The 13,690-nt window shown below is 35.1% G+C and overlaps 1 protein-coding gene and 1 non-coding gene across 4 annotated transcripts in view; one reads left to right on the top strand and one right to left on the bottom strand.

Moving 5' to 3' along the window:
• Nucleotides 1-13,690, top strand: part of LOC115209184 — a 662,850-nt gene that overhangs the window by 383,654 nt on the left and 265,506 nt on the right. For all 3 annotated transcript variants that reach the window (XM_036500873.1, XM_036500871.1, XM_029777425.2), the window contains 2 exons: nucleotides 2,622-2,893; nucleotides 3,689-4,222. In XM_036500873.1, the coding sequence (XP_036356766.1) occupies nucleotides 2,622-2,893; nucleotides 3,689-4,222 (806 nt within the window). The remainder of the gene's footprint in view (nucleotides 1-2,621; nucleotides 2,894-3,688; nucleotides 4,223-13,690) is intronic.
• Nucleotides 10,072-10,190, bottom strand: LOC115209971. The gene has a single exon (XR_003881342.1). It is a non-coding gene; the product is annotated as a 5S ribosomal RNA (ribosomal RNA).

The raw sequence follows: 13,690 nt of genomic DNA, 5'->3' as shown, positions 1-13,690 counted from the left end.
AAGTATTTTGCTGAATGTTCTTAATTGATTAAAACGAATTCAACAGAAATAATTTGGAAAAATATGTTAGTTATGACGAGCATTATTATTTAATTAACTCTCCTTGTGAAAATGCCTGCTGCAAGAGGAATGGAAAAGAAAAAGTTATTCATATTTCATGTCTATAAATTTGTGTGTGTGTGTGTTTCTATATCTATTTACCTCTCAGCTCACACATGAGCGCATGCACGCACGCACACATTTTTGTCTACAAAGGAAAAAATGTATTCAGTGCATGTTGCAGAGATATTAATTATTGGTTGGCATTTGGTGCTTCATTCTGTTGCAACTCAGAGTTTCATGCCACAAACTTTGAATCAGGGCAACATCATTTTGTACATGTGTGCATATGTATTACATGATCGAAATCGATCAAAAAATCAAAGGAAATTGTAGTTGTGATACCAGTGCTGGTGGCACCTAAAAAGATCCATCCGAACGTGGCCGTTGCCAGCACTACCTCATCTGGCCTCCGTGCCGGTGGCATGTAAAAGCACCAACTGATCGTGGCTGTTACCAGCTCGCCTGGCACGTGAAAAGCACCCACTACACTCACGGAGTGGTTGGCGTTAGGAAGGGCATCCAGCTGTAGAAACACTGCCAGATCAGACTGGCTTCCCAGACCCCGGTCTAGCCATCCAACCCATGCTAACATGGAAAATGGACGTTAAACTATGATGATGATGATGCCATATTTTAGTAGCTCTGCAGCATAAGATATCTTATACTCAACATTTTGAACATACTATACTTCGTTCTTCCTGCAGTTTTGAGTGATTTTTCAAAAAGATTTTTAAAAATCCTCAGAAAACATGATTTTTATCTGTGTATTAACTTGTACTGGAAAACAGATAAAGATTAAAAATTCCATCTTTCTTAATATAAACGTTATAACAAGAAATAACATTGAAGAAATAAAATGCTTGTTAATAACTTTAACAGTAGAATGTCTTTTATTCGTTTCAGTCATTTTGACTGTGGCCATGCTGGAGCACTGCCTTTAGTCAAGCAAATCGACCCCAGGACTTATTCTTTGGAAGCCTAGTACTTATTCTATCGGTCTCTTTTGCCGAACTGCTAAATTATGGGATACATAAACACACCAGCATCGATGTCAAGCGATGTTGGGAGACACAGGCACAAACATACACACACACACATATATATATATATATATATACGACAGGCTTTTTTCAGTTTCTGTCTACCAAATCCACTCACAACGCTTTGGTCAGCTCGAGGTTATAGTAGAAAACACTTGCCCAAGGTGCCACGCAGTGGGACTGAACCTGGAACCATGTGGTTGGTTAGCAAACTACTTACCACACAGCCACTCCTATAAAAAGTTTGTTTATAAAAACATGGTACTACAAATTTTACACTTATATATTTGAAAAAAAAAAAAATCAGTGTTGCATTTGCTGAACATGTATATATGATAAAGTAAATGGAAATATGTTATTAGTACTATTTTCTAATTGATTTTTGTGAAAAAAATATCAAGAAGAAAATGAAGTTGTAATGAGATGCAAAATCCTTATTAAACTCCTTTTTCCAGATTTGTTACTTAATTTTTGAGAGCAGTTGGGTTCATTTTTAGTATTCTCGCTTGTGAGAGTAGTTGAGTTTATTTCAGATATTCTCATTTTAAAAGTCATCTATGACTAATCGTTAAGAGGACATTGGTGTTACCTTGGCAGAGGTTTGCACTCTCTGAGAGCTCTTGTTTATATTTATTATTGCCTTTCATGAATAGCTGAACTTCTTTTCATGATCATTCATCTCACCCAGGAAGACACATCACTTACTATATTTTATATAAGTTCATTTTAATCCCAAATCTTCAGAACTGTGTCCTTCAGATCATCATCATCATCATCATTTAACGTCTGTTGTCTATGCTGGCATGGGTTGGAGAGTTTGACTAGGGCTGCTAAGCTGGAAGGCTGCACCAAACTCCAGTCTGATTTGGCATGGTTTTCTACTACTGGATGCCCATCCTAATGCCAACCACTCCAAGAGTGTAATGGGTGCTTTTATGTGCCACCAACATGGCTGCCATTTGTGTGACACCAGTATGTGCCACAACTGCAATTTTGCTCGGCTTGAAGAGTCTTCTTCTCAATCACAACATAATGCCAAAGGTTTCAGTCATTGCCTCCATGAAGCCCAACAGTCAAAAGGAACTCAGCCACTTTGCCTCCTCAATATAAATACATTTGCGTAATAATAAATGTATTGTAATCTGTTCTTCCTTTTTGTGTAAATGTTTTTTTTATGAGAATGGCACAAAGTGTTAGAACTGTTTGATACAAATTTATTTTGAGATTTATTTAAAATGAGACAAGTAAAATAAAAAAAAAATGTCTTTCACTTGGACTCAAAAATCTTTCCATTGAACTATTGATATTATTAAATTTTCACAAATCTCTTTCAGATCAAAGACCTTCAACAAATTGTTTACAGAGATATTTTATTTTTAGCTAAAAGTTTTTGGCATTTAAATTAATGACCTCATCAACTCTAACTTTTTAAATTTTTCAAATCTAATTGTATATCCTTTTATTTTCTATTTTTTCTAGAGCTGGCTGGTTTATTCCGACAGATATAGCAACAGAATTCTGGTCACAAAATATATTCATTGATCATTGGCGGGCTCTACGACTACCCCAAGTAATTGCTAGGTTTTCATTGAATGATTCATTGTCTGTACTTGAAAATGTGATGACAAAAAGACTTAATCAGGGAGCAGAACCATTGTGTAAAGAGAAAGACTGTGTGAATGGTTTCCTACTAGGGCCAGGTTGTAAATACCTCAGTGGTGGTTGCCTTATACTATTATCAAGTTACCCAGGTAAGCATTCTGTCTTCTCATTCTATTTGTCCTACAAAAGTGCTTTGTAATTATTTAAGAATTTTAATCATCTTATATCATAGACACTACTCTGATCTAAACAAATAGAAAAATACAAAATGATTCTCTGTAAAATGTTGGTTTCTTTACTTCAACCAATTTTGATGCAGAAGGTGAAGAGCACCAACAATTTAGGCCCCAATCAGCTTTGAAATGACATTTCATTTGTAGTTAGGGTCTTACAATTCACATATTGTTGTTGGTGATTAGTTCATTTTGGCTAAATTGTAGCGTGAAATAGTTGATCAAAAGATTAACTGCATCCCTTCATCGGTAATGGGTAAAATATTCGTACCCATCATCAATGATTTTGTTTGTGATCATGTGATCATAGCGGTAACGGTGACAAGGTTTACTATTGTAATTTCTTTAGTACCCAAATATGTGTGGTAATTATTTCAGAGGATATGTAACTTTTAAGAGTTTTGGTTGCTCCTTTGTATAGATTGAGTAAATATACTAAAACACACTCTGTCACTTTCAGACTCGGAAAAGAATTTTTAAGATAGCAAGAAATATTCTTGTTAAAATTCTTTCTAAAATTAACCTTTAAGTGTTTCAGGAAAGTCTTCATTATTTCATTGTATAAAAAATTGAATGAAAACAATAAATCAATATTTCTATAGCCATTTCAAGCGATGGAAATCTCAAAACATATTTTTGTATTAATACATCTTATACCAGATATACTATTGATGTTGTTAAATCTGTTTTGATTTCTGTTTCTTTTCACAGAAATGAACTATCATCTTCTACAGTCTCAGATAAATACGCTCAACTTACCAGTGATTGTAGCTTGGATAGGACATTATTTGACAGACTTTGTTCGTCAGCGTGCACAGCGGGGTTTACCTGTCTTGTTTTATGATTGGTGGCCAAGTCCACTCACACTCAATCACAATTTCACACAGATCAAATTCCCATCATGTCCTTATGATCCTAACCCAATCTACTGTAATTTCAAACTCAACCAACTAACTAAAATGACATCACCAGCTCTTTCTAAATTAGCTCCCCGGGCATACGAAGCTGTTTCTCGGATGTCTTTTACGCAAGAGGAATACGCAGATTTGCTTCAGTTTTATAGCAATGCAAAAAGTTTAAGACCGAGCATACGGGCAAGTAAAGTTGCCTGTAGCTGGGTAAAAGATCACGAACATATATGGAAACGATGGTTTCCTAAAATTATTTCAACAAAAAAAAAAGTTTACCTTGGTGGATTATTTCCTCTCACTGGGCCATTTTGGACTCAGCCTGGACTTATTCAGAGTAAGTAGTCACTATTTTTTAATTCATACTTCCCTTACATAATTAGATAATATTTCATTAACTGTATTACTGTCTTTCTTACATTTAGAATATTTACTCGGCATGGTTTCAATATTTATTGATCCTGTGATGCAACTGTATCCCATTATATTCCCCGTTTATCACGTGGCAGCGAGCTGGCAGAATCGTTAGCACACCGGACGAAATGCTTAGCGGTATTTCGTCTGCCGCTACGTTCTGAGTTCAAATTCCGCCGAGGTCAACTTTGCCTTTCATCCTTTCGGGGTCGATAAATTAAGTACCAGTTATGCACTAGGGTCGATGTAATCGACTTAATCCATTTGTCTGTCCTTGTTTGTCCTCTCTGTGTTTAGCTCCTTGTGGGTAGTAAAGAAATAGGTATAAAGAAATTCAATGTTCATGGCCTTTATTAGGGCTGCTGAAACTAATGGCTTTTGGTGGGTAAAGGCATGTGTCCTGGTGGCTAAGTGTTGTGCTCATGATTGTAAGATCATGGTTTTCATTCCCAGACCAGGCAGCACATTGTGATCTTAAGCAAAACACTTCATTTCACCTTGCTCCAGTTTACTTGGCAGTAAATGAGTAACCTTATAATGAACTAACATCACGTTCAAAGGGAATGTTGATCTTGATAACTTATATCCTATAGAAACTGAGTATCTGAGTATCCTAGAATTCAAACTATTGTGTTATCCGGAAAGTTTGTGCCGATTTTTAAAGGAAAGAAAAAGGTCAATAAATACTTGCCATTACATTTTTAATCAACAAAATATGAACCATTTTGTTGCACAATGCATCTCTATCTTTCCTTTAACTTGAAAATACCCTCTTCCCAGAATTGAGGTGGTTTCATGGCAAAGAATTCATCAAGGTATCTTTTTACGTCATCTAAGGAATTGAAATTTTTACCATTAAGACTATTCTGCAGAGACCCTAATAAGTGGAAATCCGAAGGAGTAATATCTGGTGAATATGGTTGGTGGGGTAACACATCTCAGCTGAGCTGCAGCAATTTTTGTCTGTTTCCCAAAGCATCAAGTGCCAAAAATGAACTTCATTATCTTCCATTTTAAAGGGTTACAGAATTAACACAGGTTCTAGGAGCATAAACCTTTTTCCACATAAAGATAGCTTAAACTGTGCTCTAAATGGAGTTGTAGTCAAATCCTATTTTATGGACTCAACTATGTTCTAAAATAAGTCGAAAGGATTGCACACAAAGTTGGTCTCTGCAGAATTTGAACTCGCTATGCAAGAAGGTAGAATATATACTGTTAGATATTTCATACAATACTCTAATGACTCTGCCACTTCGCCATTTTTGCCTAATAACTTTGAATGTATACAAAAATATAACCAAACAATTTGAAGATATCATGTTGGTTTATATATTTTTTGTGTTAAAACACAGACAACTAAAAAGACTAGATGATGTATATAATGTGTATTGGTATACAAAGAATTGTAAACATGTAAGTAATGCATGAAAAAGAATATCTATACGTTAAAGATATTTTTTTTTCACTCAATAAATATCCTCGTGTATTTTCTTCACTGTTGTCAAGTCCATAAAATAATTCTTGTAAGTATACAATTGATACAGATAAAAAGGCTTCAAAGAATTTATATGAATATGGAAAGATCATTTTTCCCTTCTAACCTTCAATCATACGTCTTATACAATAGAAAGCATATAACTCAATGAGCTTAGGGTAATCTAGTGTACAAGGAAAATGGAAAAACCTTGAATCAAAGGTAGATAAAGATATTGTAGATACTTTGATATTCAACAACTATTTTATTTAGAAGACTAATTTTAGTATATTTATCAAACCTTGAAGAATGTAATATTTGTTGTTGTTTTTCTCCACTGTTAGTTGTTAAATTTCTGGTTGGGTAACCAAGATATAAATGTTGAGTTTAAATCTGCTGCAAGTATTTCATTTGTATTTGAGCGATATGACTGATTTTACATGTCTCAGTTGATCAAAATGTTGAAGAAAGGAATCATATAATCTAAGATATGACAGAAAGAAACTTATTGTATTAAGGTGAACTGCTTATAACCACTGGTTGCATGTATCAAGTCACATGTAGCCAACCCATGGATGATATGATGTATCAGAGAATTTATAACCAAACTCATGTTCTGTCTCTGGCATTGTGGGCATTAACCACTGACAATATGTATTTGCTATCAGTTTACACTTATAACTTGGTGTCATTTATTAGAGAGAGATGAAAACAAAATTTATGAATAATTTAAATAATCAAAATCTGACTAAAGATGGGCTACAGCAAATATTCTGCTCCATACCACAGATTTACTTGTCAGTTGTTTGACCTTAACCAGTTGAACATGTCCCTTAGTGGCTGACGATATGTGCATCTCTGCTCATGAGCTGGAGTAGTAGGGGAGCATCATAGCCATATGCTGAGAGGATTCTTTGGTGTTTAAATAATTCACCCCTGGATAATGTGGGTGTTTCATTCATCATCTTTAAACAACCTTTATTCAAGGACCTTTTGAGTGGGATCGACTGCTCGACCTGAAGAAAATTCTAACTGGGCCCCATCTACAAGCCCTCGTGCTGTTTATCTTGATATGAGATCATAATGTCATGTACTTGTGGTTGTGCCTGATGTACTCTTATCAGATGGGTAGTTCTGACAGGTATACTAGGCTTCGAACATTTGCACTCCAGCATTACTTTGATAGCATGTAATGCTCTCTGTTTCTCTAAATAATAATAACAACAGTAATCCTTTCTACTATAAGAACAAGGCCTGAAATTTTGTAGAAGGGGACTAGTCAATTACATTGACCCCTTCCTAATGACAATAGTTTTTTTTTTTTTTACTGCCTTTAACCTTCCAACACGGAGTATAGGCCACTTATAATTGAATTTCATGTCACATAATTTTTCGCTTCTGCCATGAATGTCCCGCTTTCTCTAGTTCCTTTTGTGTGATCTACACCACAAGTTCTTAGGCCTACCTCTCCTTCTATATCCATACGGATTCCACTGTAAAGCACTTTTCGCTACATTTGCTGTGTCTTTTCTAATTGTGCTACCAATCCACTTCCACTTTTTCTTAAATATTTTCTCCCTAATCAAAACAAGCCCAAACCCTCATCCTCATCGTGAGAAATGGAAACAGGTAAAACTGATGAAGTTGAATGGGCTAATCACCCATGCAGTGGATTTTTTCAAATTGATTACGAAAACACTGATAGTTGACAAATCTTGTAATTTTTTCAAATGGCAATAGTAATAAAATTAATATAGATCCACTATTTTGGATGGCTTTTGACTCTCCTGAGTTCACCACCATTTTGAAAGGTTTTGTTTTCCCTCCTGTAGAGTGATCAATTAACAGTTAACTCTACCAAGTGTGCTCAGTGGAGTTGTCAATTTAGATGCTGACTGCCCAACTGTGTTCATTTGTTACATTGTATGACTGCCAGTTGCAAGTCTTTGTCTTGTCATTCCTCATTGTGATATTGAAATTACTACCTTCCTCTCAAAAAATATGAGGAAACTAAAGTCACTTGTGGTGCATAGATGGGACAAGTGAACCATACCAAGAATGATGGAATAAAGATAATCAGAGTTGGAAATGTGGGAGGAAGAAATAAAGCCAGCATTGGATTATTGAGTTGGGACAAAAATGAAAGAGAGAAAAAATTTATCATCATCCGCTTTCCATGCTAGCATGGGTTCGACGATTTGACTGAGGGCTGGTGAACCAGATGGCTGAACCAGGCTTCAATCTTGATCTGGAAGAGTTTCTACAGCTGGATGCCCTTCCTAACGTCAACCACTCTGAGAGTGTAGTGGGTGCTTTTACGTGCCACCAGCACGGGGCCAGTAGGGCGGTACTGGCAACGACCTCAATAATTAGCATGAACACAAGTCAGAGGCTGTGACTAGGGAATATTAAGCATCAGGGTCTATGAGATTTCTCCTTGAAGATTGATCATATTACTGGAACGAGTAGACCAGTTATTTCTATACAAGGCTTAAAGAATAGGCATTGTAAGATTATTGGCTTAAGGATGACAATAGTCCTTGTGGTAATTAGCACATTTGGCAACCTATGAGGATGAAGGTTATTAAATTTGAGACATGTATTTCAGGAAAATTTCACCCTGTATTCCGCAAAAATCCTAAGAAAGATACTTGAGATTTCAGGGAGGTTGTTGTCACCAAACCTCAGAATTAACAAGTAGTAACTTTTGAATAATAATGATGATGATGATGATGATGATGGCAGTAGCAGTGGCAGTGGTGGTGATGGTGATATTTCATTGTTTACGTAGGCCCAAGACATTGAGGACAATCTCAAAGGATGAGATAACACTCAAACAAGTGGAGTTTACGTTGATGTGTATTATAATTCAACTTTGATTACAAAGTTAAATGGTTAGTAGTGTTTACTGCGATGATAAAGAATCAGGTAAAATTCTTTGACATATTTAGTTCATTCTGCAAAATTCCAATTTTATTTAGGGTTGAGTAGTTCTAGTATTCTCACTGGAAACCTTTATCTATAAAATTATCTAAGCATAAATTCTTATGAAAGTAGATTTGATGAAATCCTTTTGCAGTATATACAAAAAAATAGTCATCTATGAGAAATATTTTCTGAAAAATATTTACTATTTTAAACTTCAAAGATTAAAAAAAATCAACTTTATCACTCTAAGGATGAGATCATCCTTTTCACATGTACTCTTATGGGAAATATGAATGTAAATAAAATTACTTTCAAAGAAATTTCAGATCAAAATCTGACCATATTTTTTTTCATAAATGGAATTGGAATTTCAGTCGCTATTTCAGCAGATGCATCTATATTAACTCCAAGTGTAGAAATAGCCTCTGGAGACAGATTCTGCATAAGCTACAATACTTACTGTGAATCACTATCTGCAATTGGTTCAAAACAAAAATATATTGTATACTATACTTATATTTTTATGGAATCATATTTCAAGTTATCACTTAAAACAGTTTTATTTTGAAGCAGCCTCAACTTGAAAAGAATAATCTATAAATAATACCCACCAAGGAAATATCTAACTTTGTATATCTATGAGAAAAACTTTATGTTGCTAAATCAATAAGTTATCGTATGCTGAATTTATCTCTAACTTTATATTATCTTGAGAAATACTGATCCTAACCTTAAAAAGCACTAATTTAATACCCATTTCTTTAGCTGACAAGGGTTATAAAAGTCTTGAGAATTGCATTTCTCTATTTTGTCTTTTGTCTTATTCTTGGGTTGACTGGATTTAAAGCTTAATGTAACTCTATTTCTGGCATCTCATTAATCAATCTGCTATTTGGTACTACCTTTTGAACCAAGCAGTCTAAAGTAGTTCCCAAAGTGATTCATGTAGACCTCTAGGGATCAATAGAAATGTGCTGAGAGGTTGGAAAATGGTTAAAGGTCAACAGGAGGCAGGGATTGATAAAATTCAAGAGTTTTATAAAGTTCAAGTTTGAAAAAGTTTTAGCTTTAAATGTTTAAAGTTTAAGTAGCTTGTCATCTAAAGATTTGTAACTTCAAAATTGCCAAATATAGAGCAGCCCTCCTGTATCTTGAAGGTACAAATGCAACATGGTATTTTTGTAATTTTCATAATTTAACTGTTTTGTCATGTCATGAAGATACAATTGTAATAGAGCAGATATTCATAATTTCCTTCAATCACATAAGATTTTTTGTTTTGGATAGAACAAATATATATATATTTTTTTCTGTAGCTTCAGCTCAGAGCTGCGGCCATGCTGATGCACCGCCATTAAAATGTGTGATGCTTACAGCACCTAGGTTTCCCAAGTGGTCGTCCATCTAAGTACTAACTAGGCTCAACATTGCTTAACTTCAGTGATCAGATGAGAACCGTTGCTTTCAACGTGATATGACCGTAAGCATGGTGGAATTTTGAACCTGGGTTCTCATTCCTAAGGTTTTTTCCTAAGGTATATTTAATAAGCAGAATTAATTTGTTTCATAACTTTCTCAATTGCCAAATCAGATGCCTTTTGCTGGAAGTCAAGATCCCTAATATGAATCAAATCAAAATTTAGTTATTTTAATGTCACACTTGTTGATTTGTGAATGTATGTTAATTTACTCTCTCAGAGTGGTTGGCATTGGGAAGGGTATCCAGTCATAGAAAGCATGCCAAATCAGACTGGAGTCTGGTGCAGCCCCTCAGCTTACCAGCCCTGGTCAAACCATCCAACCCATGCCAGCATGGACAACAGACGTTAAAAGATGATAATGATGTATGAGTGTTTGTGCATGTACACATGTATACAAATCTGTATGTGTGTATTTATGTGTGTATATGTGTGTGTATGAATACATTTTATGCACCCTGCCACACATGCTACACATTCATATAAAAGCGCAAATATGGTTGTTTGGTTAAAATGTGCAATTTGGAACCGCTTGATTCAGGATTTACTTTTACTTCTTGGACTACATCCATGAGTAAACCTATAATATGTGAGTGAAATTTGGGAAACAAAAGCAGGAAGATGTCCATCATATATATATATAAGTGGAGTGTGATATTGTATTCTCCTTGTTTTGATGTGTGCATGCTGATTGTAAAACTAGCCATTTTACATTTATACATCATCAGTTGTTTGCAATCCTTAACAAAAGCATGTCTGGGTTTTTCATTGTTTGACAAACTGGGAATTATTATTACCTTGCTTGAAAAGATGTGAGGGTTAATGACAGAAATGGTATTCGGCTGTAGAAGAATTCACCTCCGTGAAGTTTCAGCTGAGCCATGCAAGCATGAAAAAGTGAACAATAAATTATTATTATTATTATTATTATTATTATTATATTATTATTATTATTATTATTGTTGTTGTTGTTGTTGCTGTTGCTGTTGTTGTTGATGATGATGATGATGATGATCATCATCATCATCATAATGATAATGATGGTAGTGATGATGATGATGACGATGATGATGATAATGACGGTCATGATGGTCATGATGATGATGATGATGATGACATAAGTGTGTGTGTGCGTGTGTGTGTGTGTTTATTTATCTTGGGTCAAATTTACTGTAGCACACATGCTTTTTTGATTAACACTTTTTGATTAACACTTTCTGTGGATGAGAGAACTTTCTGTGGTCAATTGAACCCTACTTGGGTTCAATTGACCAAGAATTGAATGATGCTGAAAACTATATATATATATATATCAAAAAAAAAAAAAAAAAGAACATGTTTCTGGTATTGCAGTATACATCAAGGAATGAATTGAGTGAAGAACATCTCGTTAGACAACTTCCCAATTCTTGAGGGTGACAACTTCTTGGATTTCAGAGTGAGATTAATTAGTTTCCATATGATACCATTTGTATCGCTCTACCTGTGCATTTCTCCTTGACTTGTAGCATCTCCTCAACTGTGCAGGAAGCTTTTAATTCTGCTGATATCAAGGAGGTTTCCCCTGTCGGAATGAATGGAAGCTGGCATATCAAAGATTTTCCAAATAGGTTTATATGGCATTTCTTAACAATATGATCAGAAACACGAGCATAACACCGAAGAGCAGGCATGCCTTGATTAATCATCTCTGATGGTGAACCAGTATAAATTCTGATTGCTTGTTGGCAGAGGGCCTTTAAAATCAATATTCAGACACTTGAAAGGACTTTTGCTATAATCAAGAGAGTTTTAGTTGATTTATAAAACTGTGGTATCCTTTCAGCACAAGAAAAGCATCAGTTGATAACATTCCTAACATTACCAGATGATTAGAGTAAATTTTGCCATTAAACAAGATTACTTAATCATTTAGCATTCAGCTTATTCTGTTAAATCTTAATGCTTATTTATTCACATTGTGTTGAATTAATCATGCATTATCTCACAACTTCGATATTTCAGTGTCATCTCTTTTACTCTTTTGACTTGTTTCAGTCATTTGACTGTGGGCATGCTGGAGCACCGCCTTTAGTTGAATCAAATCGACCCCAGGACTTATTCTTTGTAAGCCCAGTACTTATTCTATCGGTCTCTTTTGCCAAACCACTAAGTTACGGGGACATAAACACACCTGCAACAGTTGTCAAGCGATGTTGGGGGGACAAACACAGACTCACAAACATATACACACACACATACATACATATATATATATATATATATAAATTAATAATAAAATATTAGGGAATAAATCCAAACTTACAGGGAAAAATCAGATAATTAATTTTATGTATTGGCTTAAGTTTTTCATTGTTTGATTTGCCTAATAGTGGTTTTATCTCTAATTTAATATAATATATATATATATATATATATATATATATATATACATATATAAATACATATATACAACGAGCTTCTTTCAGTTTCTGTCTACCAAATCCACTCACAAGGCTTTGGTTGGCCCAAGGCTGTAGTAGTAGACACTTGCCCAAAGTCCCACACAGTGGGACTGAACCCAGAACCATGTGTGTTATGTATATTTCCTTAGTAAAATCACAACTGTTTTCTAGATTGTGGACCCACAACAGCTACAGTGGATTTACAAGTAACAGCTTCTTTAGAGTAACTGATGCAGTTTGTTAAAGGTATTATTTGGTAAAGTTGATATGAGTTTTATATTCTTAAATGTTCAAGGCCAGATCTTCAGCTTGAGCTTGACCATAAGCATCAGTTGGTCAATAGTCTACCCTCTGGAAGTTATTGACATATTAGGTACGAAGTAAAGGTATTCCTCTTTGATTAATTGCAGTATATTTCAGCAGTAAGAGTCAGAAAGTTGCAGTCCTTTGCCAATTGGCATAGTGCCTGAAGAAACTCATTAATTCACTCAGAGTTTGTTGCTAGTTGGTGTCTGGCAAACATTTCATACTTAGCTTTAATATATAAAGCTGTCAATCTCTGAACACCATCCTTGTATGAGGTACAATCTGTGATGTATTCATGTGCTTTTGGTAAATATAAAGGTTGCCAGCATATTAAGCCTATTACATGCATTCATGTTTACTGTTTCAAAGATGTTTTAAAGAATTCTATACAAGGTGCAGGAGTGGATGTGTGGTAAGTAGCTTGCTAACCAACCACACGGTTGCGGGTTCAGTTCCGCTGCGTGGCATCTTGGGCAAGTCTCTTCTGCTATAGTCTTGGGCCGACCAATGCCTTGTGAGTGGATTTGGTAGACGGAAACAGAAAGAAGCCTCTCTAATATGTATATATATATATATATATGTATGTATGTGTTAGTGTGTCTGTGTTTGTCTCCCTAGCATTGCTTGACAACCGATGCTGGTGTGTTTATGTCCCCGTTACTTAGCGGTTCGGCAAAGGAGACCAATAGAATAAGTACTGGGCTTACAAAGAATAAGTCCTGGGGTCGATTTGCTCGACTAAAGGCGGTGCTCCAGCA

The sequence above is a fragment of the Octopus sinensis genome, linkage group LG3, assembly GCF_006345805.1.
Source record: "Octopus sinensis linkage group LG3, ASM634580v1, whole genome shotgun sequence".
Classification (NCBI taxonomy): Eukaryota; Metazoa; Mollusca; class Cephalopoda; order Octopoda; family Octopodidae; genus Octopus; species Octopus sinensis.
The sequence above is the reverse complement of the archived record's forward strand: the minus strand, read 5'-3'. Positions and strand labels throughout refer to the sequence as shown.